Raw genomic sequence first — 24,199 nt, forward strand, 5'->3', positions numbered from 1 at the left:
CACTTGTTATTACCAGCTTTAGGCAGTGCACACATTTACCATGAAGGTATATTTTAGGGTTTAACTTTATAAATTCATAATCGTTTCTGTTTGGTAGTAACCAACTATACATGGAATTACTTAGAATAAAAGTACAGTAATTTATCAGGGTGTAGTCAAAAAGACTGATGCAATGCTGTATCTCAATACTGGTGTCCTATGGTGAAATAAACATAGTTGACTTGCATAGGAGGGCATAGATACTCTACATGATAGGCACACGGCCCTTGGGAAACCCGGAACATGGATTTCAATTTTGTGCTGTGGCCCCTGTAAGAGATAGAGAAAGTATACTTAAAGTGGCCACTCGTGCTACAATAGGGGCAGATCATCCAGGAACTCATCCACCGTGGTCTGCAGGAGATTCAGCTACCGGTCTGAGTTGAGAGTCCCTGAAATGAACGAGGTCCAACGACGGCTCTATGCATGTATCATAGCAGAAGGAGGCCACTTTGAGTATGCTTATTCTTACTTCAGTCTTAGCAGCGGTTCTACAGGACTAAGGAGATGTGGATAATGGATTTCTGCTTCTCACATGCTACTGATCAACTCTGCAATTGGGTTTTACTTACTGTCTCTTACAGGGGCTACAATGCAAAATTGAAATCCATGTTCAGGGGCCCCCAGGGGCTCGTGCACCATACCATCATGTAGCGCATTGATGCCTTCATATTCAAATACACTACTGTTATTTCAATATAGGACACCAGTACACCAGTATGGAGATATAGCACTTGATCTGTCTTTTTGACTACACTCTGTATAATGTTATGTGCATTCATGAGCCGTAAAACATAAAACACTTTCCCTCATATGAAAAACATTACATTCTACTTTTACACAATATAGCATGGTTTTCAGTCTTTTCTAGAGATGAGCGAGCGTACTCGGAAAAGCACTACTCGCTCGAGTAATTTGCTTTATCCGAGTATCGCTGTACTCGTCCCTGAAGATTCGGGTGCCGCTGCGGCTGACAGGTGAGTCGCAGCGGGGAGCAGGGGAGAGCGGGCGGGAGAGAGGGAGAGAAAGATCTTACCTCCGTTCCTCCCCGCTCTCCCCTGCAGCTGCCCGCTCCATGCCGGCACCTGAATCTTCAGACCCGAGCACAGCGATACTCGGATAAAGCAAATTACTCGAGCGAGTAGTGCTTTTCCGAGTACGCTCGCTCATCTCTAGTCTTTTCCTACCAGTACCTCGCTAGTCAGAACATAGCCCATGCCCAATACTTAAAAATTACAGTAGCTATTTAGTTTAAAGTTTGTCTCTTGAAGCAAGTATGACAAAATAAACGCAAACTTATTTAGTTATGCTACTAAACCAGAAACTGGTGCAACCATAGAGAGGCCTTTGCAGCATATATATATATATATATATATATATGCCTCACTAACAAGTGGGGGCAGGTCACCACTACAGCCCTCCTCACAGATTGACAAGCACTTCACTATAGTGTCTTAACAACACTGAATCCACATTTATAAAATAGCTGAGACGTTTGTAAAGAAGTTTATAAGACTAAAATGTTGATGACCAATGCTTAGGATAGGTCATTATTACCAAATTGGTGAGGATGCAAAGCCCAGCACTTTGAATGATCAGCTGTTTGATGAGGCCAAACACATTTGGACCTGTAACATCATGTTCATCAATCACATGGATTTTCTGAAGCTCAGTTCCAGTCAAGTGAATAGTACTGAGCTGCATAACCAGGCGCATCCTATATGTAATGTATTGTGCAGTGCCTGGTATACAATGAAGAGGCTACAACACTTGTCCAGGCAGTGACGCCCCTTCAAACTGTTGAATAACAAAGGTGCCAGGGGTTGGACCCACACTCATCCGATATTGATGACCTATGCTAAGCATAGATCATCAATATTTAAAAGGATTGCTTATGATTAGGAAAAAAATGTTAATAACATGGCAGTGTTAGTCCAGAAACAGGACTACACCTGTCTACCGCTTCTGTGTTACATTGCAGTATATCCCCAGTCACTTCACGGGATGGAAAACTACAATACCAGACAACCCATGAACAGCTGTGGTGCTGGTTTTGGAAGAAAGAAGTTATATTTTTCTAATCTTGGGCAACCCCATTAAGTCCCAGACAACTCCATGAAGGTCATATTTACACATGGTACAAAACTTTCATGTGTATATGCCAGCAAATCAACTACAAAAAGCACATGTACTAAAAATCCACAACATAAAGCTTATGCTGGCTTCATATAAAATCTGCAGCATGCCCTATAAACCGCACAGACTTTTTGTAAAACCACATTCACATTCATTGCACTATACTCAGCAGTGGATTGGAAAATCAAAGTGGCCCTGGAAAAAAAATTACACAGTGGCCCCATGTCGTAGGTGGGCCCAAGCCAGCAGCAAGTGGGGCAAATACAAGTAGGCAGGTGTCAGCAATTACCCATGCATTATGCCAATGGGTAATTATGCCAGCCAGAGGCCTTCAGCACAACCTAATCGATGACTTTGCCTTTTAGATGTAGAGGAAATAATTCTCTGCTATATGAAGTATATCAAAGATTACATTGTGACGTCCCTAGTAGATAAAGGAATAATTGTTAATAAAAGTAAATTTACACCGTTTCAATTTCTTTTTCTATTTTGTGAAAGTACACACATAGTATCATTGTAATCATCAAGCCATATAATTACCTCTATACTGTCACTGCACAAAACCCACCATACCAAGACCAGAGCTACCAGCCATTATACTATATAACGTCCAAATAATACCACTACACCATGACCACATATTACCCCCACACAATGATTAATGCCAACATACTTCCACTGAATAAAGACCACTACAAAGATCAATACTACCAGTAATAACACTATAGAAGGGCCAACTAATACTGCCACTTCATGACCACATACTACCCCACAAGCCCCAGAACCTAGGGGCGTAACTATAGAGGATGCGGTTGCACCTGGGCCCAGGAGCCTTAGGGGGCCCATAAGGCCTCTCTTCTCCATATAGGGAGTCCAGTACTATGTATAAAGCATTATAATTAGGGGCCCTGTTACAGGTTTTGCATTGGGGCCCAGAAGCTTCAAGTTATGTTTCTGTGCAGCATGATTTAGGTATGGGTACGGGTACAGATACAGATAGAGGGGGGGGCAGCTCACGTTTTGCATCAGGGCCCCTGAGCCTTTAGTTATGCCCCTGCCAGAACCCAACCAGCCTACTGTGAATATTCCCGGTTGGCTGAATGGCCAATCCAACCCTGACTATACTTGACAAATAACTACTGCACATTTGAGCATAGTATTAAGCACAAATTAATGACATTATAACATATACAACCTCTTTAGCAATGTCTAATGATAGATTGTACCTTACATAAATGAAGCATATGTAGGACAAGCCAGGACTGGCATCAAGCTTATATCTATTTCATAATTAAAAATGTCAGAACTTGACATTTTAATTAAAACAATGTAATTGAGACATCTATCAGATGCCAGACAATATGTCAGTATTAACAAATAACAGGAGCAGCTTTGTGTAAGAAATTATCATTTAACTATGTTTCTTCTTCTTTTGCATAAAGAATGTGGTATGAACGTCCATCACAAATGTGAGACTAAAGTAGCAAACCTGTGTGGGGTTAATCAGAAACTGATGGCAGAAGCACTGGCAATGATAGAGAGCACACAACAGGTAAATAGAGCTGTCCTCGACTGGAAGCGTTACTCTATGTCACATCAATGGCATATTTTTATTCTCCTTTGTTTATAAGGCTAAAATATGGCTGCAACATCCTGTCTCTTTGCACCAAACGTCGATGTAGTGATCTAAGCTATATTTAGTAGAGTCTTAGGCCTTTGGTGCTGGAGCCTTAATACCATGCAGCCTAAAGGAAATTTGATATAGGTTACTTGGCTTGCCAAAAGACAAAGAATTCAGGAAAGATGCTTTCTAAGCCAATATGAGCACTAGACTGGGAAGAAAAAGAAAAGAATTGTGGACTTAATTGGGGGGAAAATCACAAATATTTCAATAAGTATTATACTTGGTTCTTCTTTTATTAAAAAATGTAAAACAGTCAATATAACGCATTTTAGGACTACACCCCTTCTTCAGAAATGACTGTAAGGATCATGGAGTGTGTTCGAGATTTCTCCTGTCTCTGCTCCTGTTGAGAGCAACACCGGGTATAATACTCATTGAAATATTTGTAAGAGTTGCACCATTAAGTCCACAATTTTTTCATCCTCCTCCCAGTCTACACGCTACGCTCCATGTATATGGTTGGGTTTAGTGGACAGGTAGCACCTGACTACATTTCTTATAAGGAATATTAACCCTATAAATTAAAGGAGCTCTACCCCTACCCCTCTTCATCTTGAATATGAGCCCTAGGACATTTATAGTCCCATTCATGGTTTGTCTCTCATATTCTACTATTGAAGTAAATGTCATCATGCTTAAAGGGGTTGTCTCGCGAAAGCAAGTGGGGTTATACACTTCTGTATGGCCATATTAATGCACTTTGTAATGTACATCGTGCATTAAATATGAGCCATACAGAAGTTATTCACTTACCTGCTCCGTTGCTGGCGTCCCCGTCTCCATGGCTCCGTCTAATTCTGATGTCTTCTGGCGTTTTTAGACGCGCTTGCGCAGTCCGTGCTTCTGGCTGGTGAATGGGGCCGCTCGTGCCAGAGAGCTGGTCACCGCGTCGTCATTGTAGCTCCGCCCCATCACGTGTGCCGATTCCAGCCAATCAGGAGGCTGGAATCGGCAATGGAACACACAGAGCCCATGGTGCACCATGGGAGAAGACCCGCGGTGCACCATGGGAGAAAACCGCAGTGCATCCCTGGGAAAGGACCGGCGGCCATCTTAGGGAGAAGATTTTTTAAACTCCTTATTTCGTTGGATCGGTGAGTAGCAAGCGGTTTAAAAACCGCTTTAATTTGCTATTTTATGCCAGGGGGGTGACAGGGGGAATGGGGTAATGTAAAATTTTGATGCTTGCCGCGAGACAACCCGTTTAAGTACATCTCAGAGGGCTTCTTCATACAGGCGTGTGGTGACAACATATTATGCTGGCATGTTTTGCACATGAGATACACTGTACCAATCTGCTTTAGGCTCCCATGTTGTCACTCCCACATTGCACAAAATACGCCTGCAAGAAAGATCGCAGCATGTTCTATATTGGCGCATTTTACATGCACATATACACCAAGATAATGCGTGATAATTGGCGGCACACATGAAGTACGCAATGTTGGCATGCAGCGAATTATATTTGTGTGAGCCCGGCCTCAAGGCTTTTGTTTAAGCAGGCTGATTCATTGCAGACCAAGATCTTTTCTAAGTGCCCAGTTTGTGATGTCTAACTAGGTACCTGCTTTTTTTAGAGGCAGTGCAACCAATTCTAAAAACAAAAACGGGAAAACTAATAATCTCGTTAGCAAAAGGTCAGTAAATATTCACCACTCAGCACTGGGAATATCAATGAGATGAAAGTAGTTACAATAGATTTTTTATTACTCCGGACTATTTATGATTTCTACCACGTGGGTTGTACATTAGAAATGTAAATTAAAGCTCATGGTCCCCAATACAAAATCTGTAACAGGGTCCCTTCATCTATTATGGGTCATATTAATACCAGTGCCTTCTTATTTGGCAAAGAGGGCTTTGGTTTCCCTCAAGAACCAGGACCATATGCAACTGCCAACTCTGCTCCTCTATAGCTATGCCCCTGACATAAATATATAAATGCTGATTTTGTAAAATATCATTTTTTCTTCAATATCAAGTGAAAACAGGACAAAGATCATAGAAATAGTGATCTACAATTAGTCCCACCTAAATGAAGACTGGTTGACAGATAGTCCAATGTTACTTTGTGACTTAAGTAATCCAGCACTGTCCTGGAACGTTCTCTTCAAATGTGTGTTGCCTTTACAATAGTTGAAACAGTTATTAATATGTGTAATTAAGATTTCTAGGTCTCATTTTGTCCTGATTCTAGGGTAGGAGACAGAGAGAATCTGAATGTATCTACAGAGAGGGGCCCATTGAAGTTGGCCACAGAAGCACATTTCAAGATCAAGCTGTAGTTTTATCTGCAAAGAAAGGTAAAAGACATTGTGACATTCTAGTAAGAAACAGTGGGGTTAGTATGAAAATTGTAATGACTTATCGTCCAATATGTTCCAAATACATAGAAAAAATAGAATACAAAGAACTCTACACTCAGTGGGGAGAATTCTCTAGATGTTTTGTACCAGTTGGTGTCAGTTTTAAATTTTTGCACATGCTATATTTGTGCTAAAATGTGTGAATTTTTACTTCTCAAACCACTTTTGAAAAATTACAAGAAAAGTATGTGGGGTTAGGTGGGCTGGGTTGGGATCCCTGTTGGTCTGACAGATTTACAATAATTTATACCAGAAATTGGCGTAAGTCATAGCATAAATCTCCGCCAGCTCATAGCAAGTGTAGATTTCAATGTTTGGCACATGGACAGCTAAAGTTGCCTCTAAATAAATTAGGCTGATTTTACTCCTGTATACTTTGATAACCAGAAAAAGGAAAAGCTAGTGACGTCATTCAAGAATAGTACAAAGTTTATTGATACTTATTTAAATACATATTACCAATGAAAATAAGGACGGGGTCCGCACAAAACTGAGAAAAAGAAGATAGTCAACCTTGAAGAATTATTATATGCCCTACATAAATAGATATATAGAATGATAAATAATATATGGCCATCAAAGCAGATATTGCCGAACGTGACAAAGATAAGTCTATAAGAACATACACAGAAAGATAAAATATGAAGAAAATAAACCCGATGCAGTGGGTCACTGGTATTACTGGGCTTGTTGTGTTCTTGATATTTTCTCATTCTATGTATGGTATTATAGACTTATCTTTGTCATGTTCAGCAATTTCTGCTTTAATTATAGATTTGATGGCCATATGTATTATCATTCTACATGTCATTCCTGCTCTTTTTATCTATATGTAAGGCCGCCTGCAGACGACCGGATTTGCATTGCGAAATCTGGAGCGGGTGTCCACCTTAGGGTTACGTAGCAAATACGTTCAATAGCATAATATGGAAAAGAGCTTTTTCCTGTACACGAGCGAAAATCAATTGCGATTTTCCGCTTGTAGAGGACAAATCACAGCATGCTTTATTTTAGTGCAGTGTGTGAATGGACAGCTTCCATTAAAAACAATGGAAGCCGTCCAACCTGTGGCCCATCCGCAATTAACATTGCGGACAGGTCACGGATTCTGCATTATCGTCTAGTGACAGCGCAGGACAATCTGTACTGCGCATGTGCAACAGCGAGCCGTCCGGACCATACACAGCACAGGTAAAGAAGAAAAAGGACAGGTACACCGGGTCACCAGCCGGGCACAGGGTCGGATTCCACTGTGGTTTCCCACATCCGGAATCCGACCCGGTCATGTGCAGCCAGCCTAAGGGATATACTAATTCTTTCAGGTTGTCCATTTTCTATTTTCCATTCTATGGGGACCTGGTCCTTATTTGTATTATTTATATGTATTTTAATATGTATCAATAAACTTTTTACTATTTTTGAATTTATGGTTCTTAGCTTTTCCTTTGTTGGTTTTCTATTATACATGCTTCTTTATAATCCTATTGGAATGTTTAATTAGTGTGGTGTCTAGTGTACTTTGGTTTAAAATTGGCCTATGACACTCCAGCATTAGTAAATTTGCCCCAATGAATAATAATGTTGTTTACCTAACCTGAGAATACAAGGATATAATGAAATAGGGCTAAGGCTTTGTTCACATTATGTCTGATCTTTCCATCAGATCTATTCACTGAAATATTTCACGATGTATACCCCAGATAGAAGGCTCCAACTTATGTCACTATAGAAGCATATGAATTGCACAGTGTATCTACTTTTTTTGCAGGTTGCTTTTGCAGGGAAAACTGTAGTCACTGTACAAAAAAGTATAGGAAGGTATGCCAATGTACACAAGCCTGATGGAGGCCAAAAGTGCCATTTTTTAGCCTCTGTCCAGTAAATGTGGGCTTATGGAGAGGTTTTACACACTCCCTATACCAGGAGCTTTCCTAGAGTATGCACCAGATACACAACGCAAATGAAGTATGAACATAGCCATTCTGTTGCACAATCTCTTCGCATTGACAAGGAATGTGCCAACATAAAAGCAGTGTTCATTTATATCGTGGAAAATAATAATGCCTGATTATTATATATAATTTATATACTCTATTTTATTACTAATATAATTATTTTATCCTATTATTTCTCTATATATTCTGTGTAGAATCTCAAGGCATTTCTTGGGAGTCACCAGTAGTAGACTCTAAATATGCAGAAACTTCAGCGGAGCCAAAACTGAGGATAGAAGAATCATGCAGTCACATTAAAGTGACATTTGATGACTTTGTCTTGCACAAAATGCTTGGCAAGGGAAGCTTTGGAAAGGTAAAACTTTGATGCTTATGTAATACTTTTTCACGGATCACATCCAAGAATAATGACTCTTAAATGGGCTTTCTGGAACTTTAATATTGGCCTATCCTTAGTAAATGCCAGCAATTTGACTATTGTGAGTCCAATCCCTGAAACACCCCCTTGCCCCAAGCAATAGAATGAAGGGGACATGGCAGTCGGAGTTTTCTGTTTTACACTGTCATACGGCTCACAATAGTTTCATCTGTTTTATCATACTACATACTAATAGTATTGTATTAAAATATACATGATATCCATTGTTAGAAGAATAAAATAAATAGGTCCTGTATTGATGCTACATAAACAATATACACTGTCTTTTGGTATTCATATTGGTATTCTGTAAATATGTCGTCAAATTTTAATAGCTAGTTTTTATTTTTTCAAAGCAAAAAGGCTTTGCATTATATTCCTCCTTTAGTTCTTTCCATGATACACATCTAAAGGAATAAAACGGAATAAAACTACATTAGTATTCAAGAGCGGTACCAACTAAACCCATGGGATCATAGGCCATAGTTATAAAGAGGAAGAGAGTCAGATACCTTAAATTATGGCTATCGATCACAGGCAACCTACATTCTAAGCAAAGCAGATACTATACATCACACGGAAAAAATAACGGGATAAGAATAGTAACAATAATACTAAATTCAGGCAAATAGAAAGTACATGTTATCTGAAGCACTACCAACGGTAACATTACAGCGACCGCCTTTACGTAAGCTTGCATAGCACTCACATCAGGAAATGTTAGTTTAGGTTTAGACTAGAGCTAATTAGCTTCATACACTTTGTTGTTGTAATGTGCTGGGAAAACAAATGATCTTCTATCCATGTACAGTAACTGCTATTTTTCTAGGTTTTCCTCACAGAACTGAAGGAGACAAACCAGTTCTTTGCAATGAAAGTTCTAAAGAAAGATGTAGTTCTCATGGATGATGACGTTGAATGCACAATGGTAGAGAAAAGAGTCCTTTCTCTTGCTTGGGAACACCCTTTCCTGACGCACCTGTACTGTACATTTCAGACAAAGGTACCGGCAGCATCTTAATAATCCAGTATTACAAGCAGCGTCTTTGTCACTTATGTATATTCTTGGAGTGTGGTGCTTGAGCGGGGCATAAATACCATGTTTCCCCGACAGTGTCTTATATTGATTTTTGTTCAAAAAGGTTTAACTTTTTTACATGTATAGCTGCCTGGACACTATTTAAATTGACTTTTTTAATTACCTTTTAGCAGGGCTTAATTTTAGAGTAGGGCTTATATTTCAAGCATCCTCAAAAAGCCTGAAAAATCATTTTGCATCCTCAAAATTCTGGAAAATCATGCTATGTCTTATTTTCAGGGTATGTCTTATTTTCAGGGAAACAGGGTAGACTTTTTATATGAGGTGTCTTTAACTCAATGTTTTGTGTTCAGTTCCCATTACATTCTCTTCCTAGTACATCTTCCATTTACACTATATGCCTGTATTCTTAATATAAAGGTTTATGTAGGCAATAATGTACTCACCACTAAAATGTACTGTGATGTTAGGCATAGAGTAATATCCTATTAAGCTTAGAAATTCTGTATGGAGCAGGTGTCTGCAGGTACAGAATGACTAGCACCTCAGATAGGCCGCAACATGTCACCTATGACTTTAATATTTGTCTGCTCTTTAAAAAAAACTCATCAAAAATTTCTAAATCTGCAATATCTAACCAAGAGACTTAAAATACTTCTGTAGACGGCTGCAATCCACTTTTGCAACTGCAGTTGATTTCAAATGTCCCTCATTACTTGCATTCTACACAGTATTCTCTATTGGCAGTTGGAATGAAAATTGTCTTTCCCACCAGAATATACTACTGTCACAATCGAACGCATTCAATAATTCTAGTACAAATGCAATTTTCCCATACCCCTCTCTGGATTTCCTCCTTTTATACCCACTGCAGAATGAGCTTTAAATTGATACATCAATGTACATCATAGATGCAGATGGGGCCTCATTTATCAGTACTGTCTAACAGTACTTTCTGGAGAGATGTAGACACTTATCAGGTGAGCATGGTGAAAGCTTTCACCAGGACAGTTGAAAAGCGGTATAAGGGAAAGTGGATGCCAGCGATGCCAACTGATTACTGCTGGAATATTCCAAGAGAGAACACTGGCGGACATAACAAAAATAAGTGATTTGATAACTTCCCATATTTTCATGTCATTTATGGAATTTCTTTGTTGTTATACACCGGGTGGTCTTATAACTGAATGTTACCCCATTCACGACTTACTGTTTATACTGTAACTACAATTATATCTACCCTTCTTTATTTTACTGTGAAGATTGTATGTAAATTTGCTGCTGACAGTAAACATTTGAGCACAAATTTGGAATCAGCACCCAAATCTCTGTAAGGCTACCTTATGTCAAAAATACCTCCCATCGCTTCAATGCAGTAGCTTTACAGTTGCGTCAGAGGATCAGCAATTTTCCCCTATTATTTTCAATGGGAAACTTTGCATTGCCATGCGATGTGTTTTACCGTTTCATTGAAAACAATGGGTGATGCATTCCGAGGAACGTGGAAAGATAGGACATGCAGCAATTTTTCACCCACATCGCTCATGTGTATGACTCCATTCATATTTGTGTGGGATTTGTGCATTTCGCAACGCACAAATATCACGCGGGTTTCTCACCCATGTGAAACCAGCCTAAGAAACACAAAAAATTTGTCCAGAAAAAAAATAAACATTTTGTAACAGTGTAATTATTGCATTTATATTATTAGATGGCAATACAGGTTAACTTAGAGCTTATGTCCACAACCATTTTTTCATCACGTATTACTCGTGCATTGCAGGGCTGCATAATACGCGGTGAATGGAGTCAATGAAAGTCAATGGACTTGCATTGATCCAAGCACATGTGCTTCTAGACACTGTATGTTGATACACATGAGACGTAGATTGCAGCATGCTCTATCTCTCTGCGTACCACGCAGCGTGAGCCCTTTACAGTGGTATAGGCTGCGTATGCAACGCTGTCCATGTGCAATACATTGCGTATGGGCGGCATTTTCATACACAACATCGCTGTGAAACAGAGCAGGACATTTTTTTTAAACTCACACTGTGCATGTCCTTTGGCGTGTGATACACAGGACACTCAAACTCATACATGGTCTCTGCCGACTCTCTGCCGGCAGACCCACTGTTTACAAAATCGGTAATTGTTTTACTAATACAGCCGTGGACATGAGGCCTTAATAAAATCAGAAATAAAACAAAGAAAAAAGAAATTAGGCAATTAAAGAAATTAATGGTAAATGTAGTATGTCGGCCTGTTGAAGATGTGATGAGATCACAACTGAGGAGCATAATGTCCTTCAAAGTGAGCATATTGTGGTAATGAAATTGCCATTTGTTAGAGTTTATTTGAGAAAGATCCACATTTAATTGGATAGCACTAGTGAATCTACAAAAGATCACAGTTTAGACCATTGTATTATAGTGTCAGTTTTCCTAATACTTACAATTAGAGATGAGTGAGTATACTCGCTAAGGCACATTACTCGAGCGAGTAGTGTCTTAGCCGAGTATCTCCCCGCTCGTCTCTATAGATTCGGGAGGCGGGGAGCGGCGGGGGAGAGCGGAGAGGAACGGAGGGGAGATCTCTCTCTCCCTCTCTCCCCCCCTGCTCCCCGCCGCCCCCCGAATCTTTACAGACAAGCGGGGAGATACTCGGCTAAGGCACTACTCGCTCGAGTAATGTGCCTTAGCGAGTATACTCGCTCATCTCTACTTACCATCAAATAAATCCAACTCATGTATCTGTATCAATACATTTATATCTAAATTTAACAGCAGAGTCAAAAAAAAACAGATCTATACTTTTATCTTTGCGTTCTGGTATTAAGTTATAAGCAGCAAAGGAAAGAATGATGTTACATTGTGTAGAACTATTATAGGACTGCTTTAATAGGGTCAGAAAGATTTTTTTTCCCTGTGGCCTACAATTCCTCAGATGGATTTTGTTTCGCCTTTCCCTGAATCAAATAGATGGATCATTGAAAGAGTGAAGTAACCATGAAATATAAAAGTAACTTTTCTGTGCAAGTAGCACAGTCGGCACATCAAGAAGTCAGCAGCAAAAAGACAGTCAATTGATGCCCTGACTTAGGGTGCCTTTACATGGGACGACTATCTGCCGAATACTCGCTTAAAAGAATGAATTCAAATGGTAGTCACCAAAAAAATATTCACTGGTTGATAAAACAAATCTGCTGTAAAGTCACAACTGAAGAACAATAAGCACTCTGTGTGCAAGTAATCAAGCAACTATTGTTCAACTATTTTCAGTGACCTTTTTGAGTGACTTACCGAATGATAGTTGCCCAGTGTAAAGATACTCGAGTCGTATATAAGGTATCAATGAAAATTGCAAATATGATGATTGTTATTTCAGTTTTAGTTTTGACCAATACCTGCATCCCTTAATGCTTTTGTACATTTCACTGTAAAATTGGTGTTGCCTGTATAAACATGGGAAGTAAGAATAGCCAATTTCTCAGTTCTAAATATACAAAAAAAATCATTAGCTTTCGCTGTCTCGGTCTGTCCATTTCTATGTGGATTCCCAAAGATCTTTGTCTCCCTCTAGTGACATTCTGCCTCCATTCATAGGAAAGCGATGCCTGATCCTTGTCTCTAGATGTAATGGTGTTATATACACCAGGAGGGGATGCCATTCTGATTGCTCCCTACATTCAGCATGCATCCCTGGATGAAGCCCTTGTGCCAGTTGTGTAGGTAAAATATACTAAAAGAACTGGCAAGGAAGCTGTAGCTCAGCCCGATTGTTTTTTGTAGCAATGCCAGGGGCGTAACTACAGTGGGTGCAGGGGATGCGGTTGCACCCAGGCCCAGGAGCCTTAGGGGGCCCATAAGGCCTCTCTTCTCCATATAGGGAGCCCAGTACTATGAATAAAGCATTATAGTTGGGGGCCCTGTTAAAAATTTTGCACTGGGGCCCAGAAGCTTCAAGTTACACCTCTGAACAGTGCCCATGTAACATTATGTTAAAAAGCATATCTGGCATAATTAGCGCTTTATTCAATGGTTTCCAATCTAGTTACATTAAGCAACTATGTACAACTTGATTCACTACAACCAAATACTATACTGCTTTCTTTCACAAACACCCAGTAATCAGTCTAGGCTTATATGACAATACGGAAGATCTGTTATATGGATAGCAGTTGGTTTATAGATCAACCCTATATCCATTAACCCATAAGCTCCTGCTACATTGAGACATAGCTGCCCAAATCTGGAGAAATAGACTTTTTTATGAAACACATGCTGTTGTCATGCTTTATATTTATATTGGGTTTGTGTAGGTTTCCTCCAAAACATACAAATAAATTTAAATAATGTGAGCCTCAATGGGGACAGAACCCCTAATATCAAGTGATGTGAAGTGCTAAGTAATATGTATGCATTATATTAATAGGTTGCTTAGCAATTAAGGCATTAGTTCTAATTTATATTTAGTTGCCGGGGAAGATGTTAACCTGCTAATATAAGACAACTTAGAGACCCTTTAGGATGTCTGAATGTTTATAATATATTTTAAAAGAAATAGTGGATTTTAAAGAGCCTGTCATCACCTTTAAGCCTCATAAACTACGTTATGGGGCTCAAAGGTAAAGGAAAAGGGCGCCCGGGAGCTACGTTTTTCACCCACGAAGGTGGCAAGCACACAGCGTAACTCTTCAGACAGCTCTGTGCATAAACTCTCTGATTTATCTCTATGGAAGAGCATGCAAAAAGCCATCTAAAATGAGTTAAGCTGTGTGTTCGCATCAACTTCGAGGGACACAGCACTAGAACAAGGTTCCCAGTGAGTATGAAACATAGCTCCCCAGACTCCATATTCCCTCACTTTTGACCACCATAACATAGTTTATGGGTCTCAAAGATGAGGACAGGTACTTTTTTTAACTCCCAGGACTGCTAAATTTTTCAACTTCTATGCATCAGATAGTTGGGCTCTGTCGATCATAGTTCTAAATGTCAATTTAGGGACAGTGAACTGTTAGGTGGACTCCTCTTTGCCTTCCTCTAGATCAACCAGAATAAGATATAGAATAAACTATACTTAATTTAAACTGTCAACATTACAGGTTGAATGCAAGCAACATGGTAAATGTCCTATACAGGTAGGTATAAATTGTAAAGACCCTAAGGCTTCTATATACAGGGAGTGAAGGAGAACCCAAGTCATGGGGAACAAGGACCTTTTTAATGAGTTTGTGTCCTGTAGAGAAGTCTTTTTTTATTTCTGAACATCTACTGAAGAAATGGCCTAGAATAATTAGATTTGGGTTAGTACATTGCATGAAATGTTTAATGCAGAGATCGCTTGGCACCTGCAAACATTTATAATTTTTACTGATGATTCCTAAAGATGTCAGATTCAACAAGAAAAGAGCTTAAAGTTTTTGAATGATGGTGTAGTATATCAGCAAACTGAGTGTATATCATACATTTTGGTACAGTCCATAAAATAATATTTTCCCCCTGAGCACACAGTATAGATGTTACAGTACAAAAGATAAGTGTTTGCTGAGCACAAAGTGTATTCTGTACACAGCTGTTTACCGCTTGCATTTCAATATATTGAGGTCTTTCTTCTCTTTGGAATATACCCCTAGAAGGCCATTTCTGAGTGCAGGGAAGCCACTGGAGCGGAGGTTGTATAAATCACTGTGCACTTTGTGCTTCATTTAACAGCCAATTACTACTCTGTCTTTTTACCATCAAACACAATTCAATCAAAAGTCAAATGGAAAAAGCGCAGGACAGAGCAAGGTGCAGACAAAGTGTAAAGATTTTTCTGCCACCTTTTAATTCAAGTGTCGTGCTGGTTCAGAATTGATTTCTGGATCTTTCTGACCTTTTTCCCAGCTTGATGGTCACTCAGCACATGAAAGGCTTTCAAAGAAGAGAGATTCCGCTAGTCAATAGGTCTTTCATACTCAGAAGAGTGGGGCCATGTCTACTGCGGAGCATCATACATGGGCCTATTTGTAATGAGAACAGCTAGCATGCCTAGCATGTGCCGGCTGAAAACTATCACTATGTCTTTGATAAAAAATTTCGGATGCTATTTTAGGCCAGGACACATCTGAAGATAGAAGAAACCTAGATAGATAGACGTTTGACTAAATTTTCAACTGTAGAGGTTCACCCAATGTCACCCAATGCAATATCAAGTATCATTAATACCATTAAATAGTATCAAATGAATACATAAATAAATAGTATCATTGGATCATCAATAGCAGATTTGTGAAGCTCCCTAGCCAGTCACCTGTGTGTATGAAGCTACCTTTATCTAAGAAGCAGACAGCTCTGTACAGTGTGCAGTGGCCTCGGCGGGCACTGCATGCTGAGTCCCATTAACTTCAACGGAATTCAGCATGCAATACCAACCAAGGCAATGTGCAATGCATGGAGCTGTCTGTTTCCAACAGAAAGACTGCTCCATACACGCAGGTAACTGGCCCAGGGGAACAACTGATTGCCGGAGACATCCGCTGACATCCTTTTGAAGACCTACCCTGAGATGTGTCATCAATAGCCAGAAGTGGGAGAACCCCTTTAAAAAATTGGATTTGTAGTTACTGATTAAATAGTTTTTAAAAAATGAGAAACTTTGTAATTATATAGCTTTACTTATCATGTAGTGATTATGACATACATCCTGTATCATACTGTAGACCTGAGCTATATTCACAATTCTACTTTTTGTTATTAGCAACTCTCCATAGCTTGTCAACAGTTTAGCACATCTATAATGCAGTAGGAGAGTTAACATTTGTACATCCAATTTTTGTATGATGCCCGATTTCAAAAAGTACTAGTAATTATTAGGAAATTATAGTACCAGAGTTTCTGGTAGCGCAATGTGCTACAGAGCTCTGCTACATGCACGCTACACATACATCACTGCTACATACATTGTTCATCCCATACAACAGGGATCAGAAGCAGCACAGCACTGGAGATGAAGGACCTGTCACATGTCACCATCATGTTCCGCCCCTGATCACGGATGATAGTGACACTCATCCCGAGTGAATGACTTACATGCTCCATCCATAATCACATGACGGTGATGTCATCAAAGGTCCTTCATCGCCAGTGAGGGAATTACATGCTCTGCCCCTTATCACATGACGGTGACATCATCAAAGGTCCTGCATCCTTGTGCAGATTACGGGCAGACAAGGAACCCCCTGCAGCCTCAATTGCTATAGAATACTAACAAACACATAGCCGGACAGCAGCCATGTGCATACAGGACCTGTGATAATATCACCGTCATGTGATCAGGGGTCGAGCATGTAACTCCCTCACTTAGGATGAAGGACCTTTTGTTGACCTCACCGTCATGTGATCAGGGGCAAAGCATGTAAGTCACTCATGCACATACGGACGGACAGGTCATTTTTAGTAGTTTGATACTTTTCCAGAAAGCAAGTCAGCAAGGCAATCTCTTTGCAGATACTGACCCAAGACTAAGTGCTAGGAGACTTTAGCTTTGCCTATAAAGCTGTAAATGTAGTACTTGACTATAAACTGTAAACTATGATCAGTACAAAATAAGTAATCCAATGTATTTAAAAAGTTGGCTATTCAGTTGTCATGTGGGAAAAGTTACATACATTCAGAAGTATTAGTCACCATTAGAGATGAGCGAACGTACTCGGTAAGGGCGATTTCGCAATCGAGCACCGCGATTTTTGAGTACTTCACTACTCGGGTGAAAAGTACTCGGGTGTGCTGTGGGTGAGCTGGGGGTTGCAGCGGGGAGTGGGGGGGGAGAGAGAGAGGGCTCCCCCCTGTTCCCCGCTGCTACCCCCCACTCCCCTCTGCAACCCCCCGCCCCACAGCGCACCCGAGTACTTTTCACCCGAGTAGTGAAGTACTCGAAAATCGCGGTGCTCGATTGCGAAATCGCCCTTACCGAGTACGTTCGCTCATCTCTAGTCACCATGTATTTCAGGAATGGCAGAGTCTGTCAGTGTAGGAGCCATTATTTCCACTGGCTCTTTGCTCTAAATAAAAGAGGGGCTGTAGAATGCAGTACTCCTGTATATGATGCCCACGTGCTTTACAAGGCATTTTGAAATGATCGATCTGTGACTTTAACATTGATGACCTATACTTAGAATAGACCATCAATGTTTGATCAATGAAGATGTAATATCCAGAACACCCAAGGATCACTGCAATGAAGAGGCTTCGGGACTCCATTGTTTACAAAGGCACAGAGGCTTGTGTGTACAAGTTGTTGTACCTCATATTGCAGTTCGTCCTATATACTGGAATTTTGCAGAACATGACTGCAGTACCAGCACAACTACTCAGACAAGCGCACTCACAGGAGCCCCACAGCCCTTCAATGTGCAAATTGGTGCAGGTCCCATAGGTCGGCCTCTCACCGATTGAACATCAATAGCCTATCCTAAAGATAGGCCTTCAGTGTTAAAGTCCCTATTTAGGGCGACAATACACTTTAGGTGCAGTTTTAACCAAAACCAGACGTGGATCCTAAAAAGAGATATATAAAGGAAAGACATATACATGGTTATTCTTTTTTCTTGGCAAGTTAGTTAAAAATCACTGACAGTCAAGACTTTTTACAGGCAAATTGAAAATCTCTAATGTATTATCAAGATTATAAGTGATGTATTGTATGTCTATAGGAGAGAATACTAATATGAACTCATCATAATCATTAAGGCTAAGGCTATAAAAGTGGCTTTTGGCTGTGACACTGTGCTATTAAAGTCAATGGGGTTGGGATGCAATTCATAAATTGCCAGGAAATGTGACCCACAGGCAGCAAAAAATGCATCTCGCACTGCAACCCCAGAGAGGTCACAAGGCTACACAGCAATCTTGGGGTACATGACTGTTGTCATGGCCAAAATTTGCCCTAGCCTTTTTGCAATTTGTAAAAAGATGGTAATTACAATCAGAATCTGTAAAAGCTTCTAAAAGCTTAAAAATGAACTTACTGCATATACTCGAGTATAAGTCTAGTTTTTCAGCACATTTTTTGTGCTAAAAAAAGCCCCCCTCGGCTTATACTCGCGTCAGGGAAGGCTTAAAAAAAAACCCCTCCATACTCCCCTCCCAGTCGTTGTCTGTGTCTCCGGTGGCGGGGCGGTAGGCTGCTTGAATTCTTTCTGCTGTCATCCTCCACCGTCCTCTTTGCTCGGCTCTGTCATCCCCCGCCTTCAGCGCTGTATAAGTAGGAGCTGTGATTGGATCCAGCGCCAGCCAATCACAGCCGGTGCTCGATCATTCTCAGCCAATCAAGCTGCTTTAGAATTCCCCCTGCTGTCATCTCCCAGCTCGGCTTTCAAATCCCCTGCCGTCAGTGCTGTGTAAGTAAGTGCTGTGATTGGGTCGAGCGCCAGCTGTGATTGGCTGGCGCTCAATGCAATCACAGCGCTTACTTACACAGCACTGACAGCAGGGGATTTGAAAGAGAGGACGGCGGGGGATGACAGCAGGGAGAATTCAAGCAGCTTGTCGCACAGACACAGACGCCGGCTGGGAGGCGAGTATGGAGATTTTTTTTTTACCTAGTGTATATACTCGAGTATAGCTCAGCTTATACTCGAGTCAATAAGTTTTCCCAGTTTTTTGTGGGGAAACTTATTGTCTCAGCTTATATTCGGGTCGGCTAATACTTGAGTATATACGGTAAATTGCAGGCATATCAAATTCTTACGGACTATCCAGAAATTTACAGATGGTGGCCAACTTTGCTTGTTCGTCTTTTTTTCTTTCTCTAATCCTAGCATTGGCTATAAAAATCATACAAAAAGTGCCCCAAGACCTGGCAGTGTGAACAAGACCTAAGCTTTGGATTCATTCATGAACTTGCTATATTCCTGAAAGTAATTTCACACGCATTCAGGTTCACATGTATTTTTTTTCCGCTCTGCAACGGATCTAAACACATAGAAAAACTGGTGACAGTTTTCAATTCCACATCAATTGTGCAAACTTAACCCACAAATGATGAGGAGTTGTGAAAATAAAACGGACCGTGATGTGTCTGATGAAGGCAGGTGATACATTTTACCAGTTTGGCATCATAAAATAAGTAGAATCTGTCCACCCATCTGTAGTGAATCACAGTCACCTACCTAGCCCAACCTTAACTGAACTCTTTAGTTTTCGGTTATTTTGTGATTGGAGTCTTGTATCTATAACCTCACTGGCACTTTTCAATAACCTCATCAGAGTTGTTATGAGTGTGTTTTGCCTTGCTGTGGTGGAGTTACTGCCAGGAAACTGACTCATCATTGGTTAGATCTTCCAGATACCAGTGCATTTATACTCAGATCACATGAGACACTTTGTCTGCACATAGGTGACTAATTTTGTGACTTCAAAACCAACTGACTGTTATAGTGATAATTCACATGTGTCATACATAGCAAAAGGGGTTAATATTTAGGTATTCATTTATTTTCTGTTTAATAATTGTCATGAATGTAGATTACTTTGTAGAGATTGGAATTTTATATTTACAATTTAATTACATCATTCTCTCCTTCTCGAACAGGAGAACTTATTTTTTGTCATGGAATATCTGAACGGAGGAGATCTCATGTTCCACATACAAAGTTGCCATAGGTTTGATCTCGCCAGAGCTACGTATGTTTGCTAAATATATATATTTTTAAATGTCTTTTGAAATGCTTCTTAAAGTGTTGCACACATAATATGTTCTACTGGACTGCTTAAAGGGTACCTAAACTTTTAAGGCACGCTCGCATGGATTATTTATGTGGCAGAGCCATGATTGATTTTTATGGTATGGAACCGTCACAATAATCTGAGCTGAGCCTCAGAGTTCTGCCATGGGTTTGCATGTGGATCTGAATGCAGAATTAGCCACATTCGATAGGAAAAGCCATATGAGGCTGCCTGATGTGGTTTCTGGGCAGAAACTGTGTCAAGAATTGCCAAGTCAGTAGTCCTTTTTTGCGCGACACGGACTTTAAAGTCTATGGCACCGATTCCCATTGAGTTCAGTGGGATGTAAAAAATATAATGGATTTCACCATGTGATCCATGTCAGAATTTGCACCAATAGTACTTTGTGTGGACAGAGCCCTAAACTTTTATTTTTAATGACTCAAGCTACAGGCCAAAAAAACCTGCTTCTTTCTCCAATATCAGCCACTTCTGACCCTCCCTCCACTGTTCACTCACTCTGCATGTACTGATAACATCTGTACATTGAAGTCCATATACAGATAGGAAAACAGTTGCAGCCTATAAAAGTCTGTAAGAGGGGAGAGAGAGCTGCTGCAGGGAAACAACTAATAGTGCTTTATCTCAGTAATGTGCTCCATGCTTCAGCCAAGTGTATGTATGTGTCTCTCTCCCTTCAGCAGCTTCTTACTCCCTCCTACACCTTTATAGACTTCTATGGGCTGCACCTTGATTCTGATCACTATGTGTAAGGACTTCTGTGTACAGATTTTAAGAGTACATGGCGAGTAATTGATCAATACAGGGGGAAAGACATGTTTGATAAGTGGAGAAATAATTCTTTTTCTCTAATAAGATATATTACAAAGCTTCTTATATTCACCTGTACTATTGATTTATAGGGAAAAAGTTTAAAAGCTTAATTTTGCTTTAACTTAAAGGGGATTTGTCATCTCAGGCATTTATGCCACATTTAACTACCTCACTTGATCAAAATGGAGTTAGAGGACTCACATTATCTGAATATATGGGGATCCCAGAGATGTGACCCCTACCTATTGACATTTATGGCAAAAGCACTTTAGTACAAATCAGTATTATTGCAGAAAACTACTAGATCGTTTTTAAAAATACCCAGAGGAACCATTTCAGAAATGTATTAAGAATTAAAGCTTTTGCTTGAGAAGAAATATTCAGTGAAACTTCCTAAAAAGACCACTTCTTTCAAAGGACCACCCAACATCTAGGCCAATTTGTAACAACTTTTTAATACCTATAAATGCAGTCGATATACTGGAATCTTCTTCGATAGATCCACCCTTCTACAAGAAAGTGTTTCAATGCAATTTGGAGTGTTTGTCTTGAAGGTTTTACATTTTGCAATTAAATGATTATGGTTAAGCTGTTGAGCCCGTGTATAGCAAGGCTTGTGGCTTAACCATGGGCATTTCAGATTACCACAACTGCTATGTGCCCCCTGTAGGCACACTGCAATAAATTCTAATTTAGTATATAGAATTTCCATTTGATTAACAGAATTTTCCTCAATCATTTTTAGTTTCTATGCTGCTGAAATTGTGTGTGGTCTCCAGTTCCTCCATTCCAAAGGAATAGTATACAGGTAAGTTTCTTTATTACACTGCTATTGGAAGCCATTGATATTTATACAAAGATATTGTTTTGTGGAACACACTACAAACATCAGTATGTCTTCAAGATACAAATAACAAATGTCCCCTTCTATTCTGTCACTGCATAATCACACCTTTATATTATCATTTTCCTACTTAATATATCTTACCTGCAAGAACAATAAGATGAAGCAGAATGGCACAGCATTATCTATATAGTCCAGTTAAGCCTCCTGCACATGGGCGGATTTGCATTGCGAAATCCAGAGCGGGATTTCGCCTCCAGATTCTGCAGCTAATCAAGCCCATAGCATACTATGAGAAAACGCGATTTGCTGCCCACGAGTGGAAATCAATTAGGATGTTCCACTTGCGGGGGAGAAATCATGGCATGCTGCAATTTTGTGCGGGCTACACGCGGCTGGCTTCCATTGAAGTCCATGGAGTCTGTCCGTCCCGCAGCCATTCCACAATCGTCATTGCAGAATGGTTGCAAGAGCCGCGTCAACGCCATAGCGACGGCGCAGCGTCCTCTGTACTGCGCATGTACACCAGCGCTCCGGCCATCATATTCACAGCAGAGGAGAAGATGGTGGAGAGGTAAGCTGGGGTCAATAACTGGGCACTGGGTCAAACTCTGCTGCGGGAATCCTGCATGCGGGTTCCAACCTGCTAGTGTGCAGGAGGCCTTATATCAGAGTGATCAACTTCAGCTAAAAAAGAGGAAAAAAAGAGGCACCAGGTCTGTTTTCCTCATAAGTGCAGAAAATGTTACATAGCATAATACATTTTACCGGAACAGTTTAGCAGTGTGTTTTATTTGCACTTTAAAGTATTGTACCAGAATCTGAAGTTATCCCCTATGCACATCTTTAAAAGGGTTGTACCAAAATATAAATGATCCTGTATCCATAAGACAGGGGATCACTTTGTGATTGGTGAGAGTCTAACCACTGGAACCACCACCATTCCTAAGAATGGGGGTCCCAATAGTCCCTGCATGAATGAAGTGTCGGTCGCACATGCAAACCACCATTGCATGCATTTTAATGATGGCATTGGAGATTGCTGAGCACTCATACTCAGGCATTTCCAGCCCAGTCATTTAAACAAATGGAACAGTAGCTTGTTCCCTGCGATCAGATCCCCACTGAAAATAAAGCTATCTTCTATTCTGTGCAAATACCGTTACTCTTATTGTTGCATTATTTAGCTATGACTCAACTCTGACTAGGAAGGACAGTCACGTAGTTTAGGCCAACTTCACAGGGGCGTATTTGTGCGCAATACGCAGAGCTTAGAGCCCATTGATTCCAATGGGTTCATTCACATTTCCATATTTTGGGGGCACATTTCAGCCACGCAAATAAAAATAAAACATGTTCCATTTTTCTGCATATTTGTGCACCATAGAGTCAATGGTGGGGGGGGGGCACAAATGCACATGTAATACGCAAGGAGATGTGTGGAACACTGAGTTTAGCACACTAGCTCCTGCCCCCTCCCATTGCCATGAGCCAGAGATAAGCAGAGATAAACTTTCTCCCCCCGCCCGACAGTATTCCAGGTGTGGCATATACTCGTATAAACGGGCGTTAAAACGGGAGATACAGCCATGACTTGGTCACGGCTGGCTCTCATTAATACGATTTTCAGCCACGCTGTGGCCATGACGTAGCCGGTTGAAAATTGCAGCGCTCTTTTCAAGGAGCCCTACAAACTATGTTAAATAACTGACTGAATGATCTTTACAGCTTAATTCAGCATCAAGTCACTTTCTCATATTTCAGGGACCTGAAGTTAGATAATGTACTCTTGGATATGGAAGGACATATAAAGATAGCAGACTTTGGAATGTGTAAGGAGAATATGTTTGGAGATGCTAAAACAAGTACATTCTGCGGGACTCCCGATTACATTGCTCCAGAGGTATGTATTCCTTTCTATGAAGTACATGTCTACAGGGGACACCGTATAGCAGTGCACAGAGAGTTCTACATTCCTTTGATTTATCAAAATATGAATCATTCTGAAATACAAATTCACTGTGAATCTCAAACATAATAAATGACTTCTAGCATATCTGACAGTTTTCTAGTATTTCTTATTTTACATTACAACATTAGGAAATGTATTCACCGAATAGACTTTACATTCAGTGTATACTTTGGAAGTTACCTACTGATGTATGGCCTGAC

At 40.3% G+C, this 24,199-nt stretch overlaps 1 protein-coding gene across 1 annotated transcript in view; it reads left to right on the forward strand.

The window, feature by feature from the left end:
* The window catches only part of PRKCQ (protein kinase C theta), a 109,132-nt gene that overhangs the window by 63,274 nt on the left and 21,659 nt on the right, over positions 1-24,199 (forward strand). The window contains exons 9-15 of the mRNA XM_066592106.1: positions 3,618-3,727; positions 6,057-6,162; positions 8,375-8,535; positions 9,428-9,601; positions 20,216-20,307; positions 21,929-21,991; positions 23,792-23,930. Coding sequence (XP_066448203.1) covers positions 3,618-3,727; positions 6,057-6,162; positions 8,375-8,535; positions 9,428-9,601; positions 20,216-20,307; positions 21,929-21,991; positions 23,792-23,930 — 845 coding nt within the window. The remainder of the gene's footprint in view (positions 1-3,617; positions 3,728-6,056; positions 6,163-8,374; positions 8,536-9,427; positions 9,602-20,215; positions 20,308-21,928; positions 21,992-23,791; positions 23,931-24,199) is intronic.

The sequence above is a fragment of the Eleutherodactylus coqui genome, chromosome 2 (genome assembly GCF_035609145.1).
Source record: "Eleutherodactylus coqui strain aEleCoq1 chromosome 2, aEleCoq1.hap1, whole genome shotgun sequence".
Classification (NCBI taxonomy): Eukaryota; Metazoa; Chordata; class Amphibia; order Anura; family Eleutherodactylidae; genus Eleutherodactylus; species Eleutherodactylus coqui.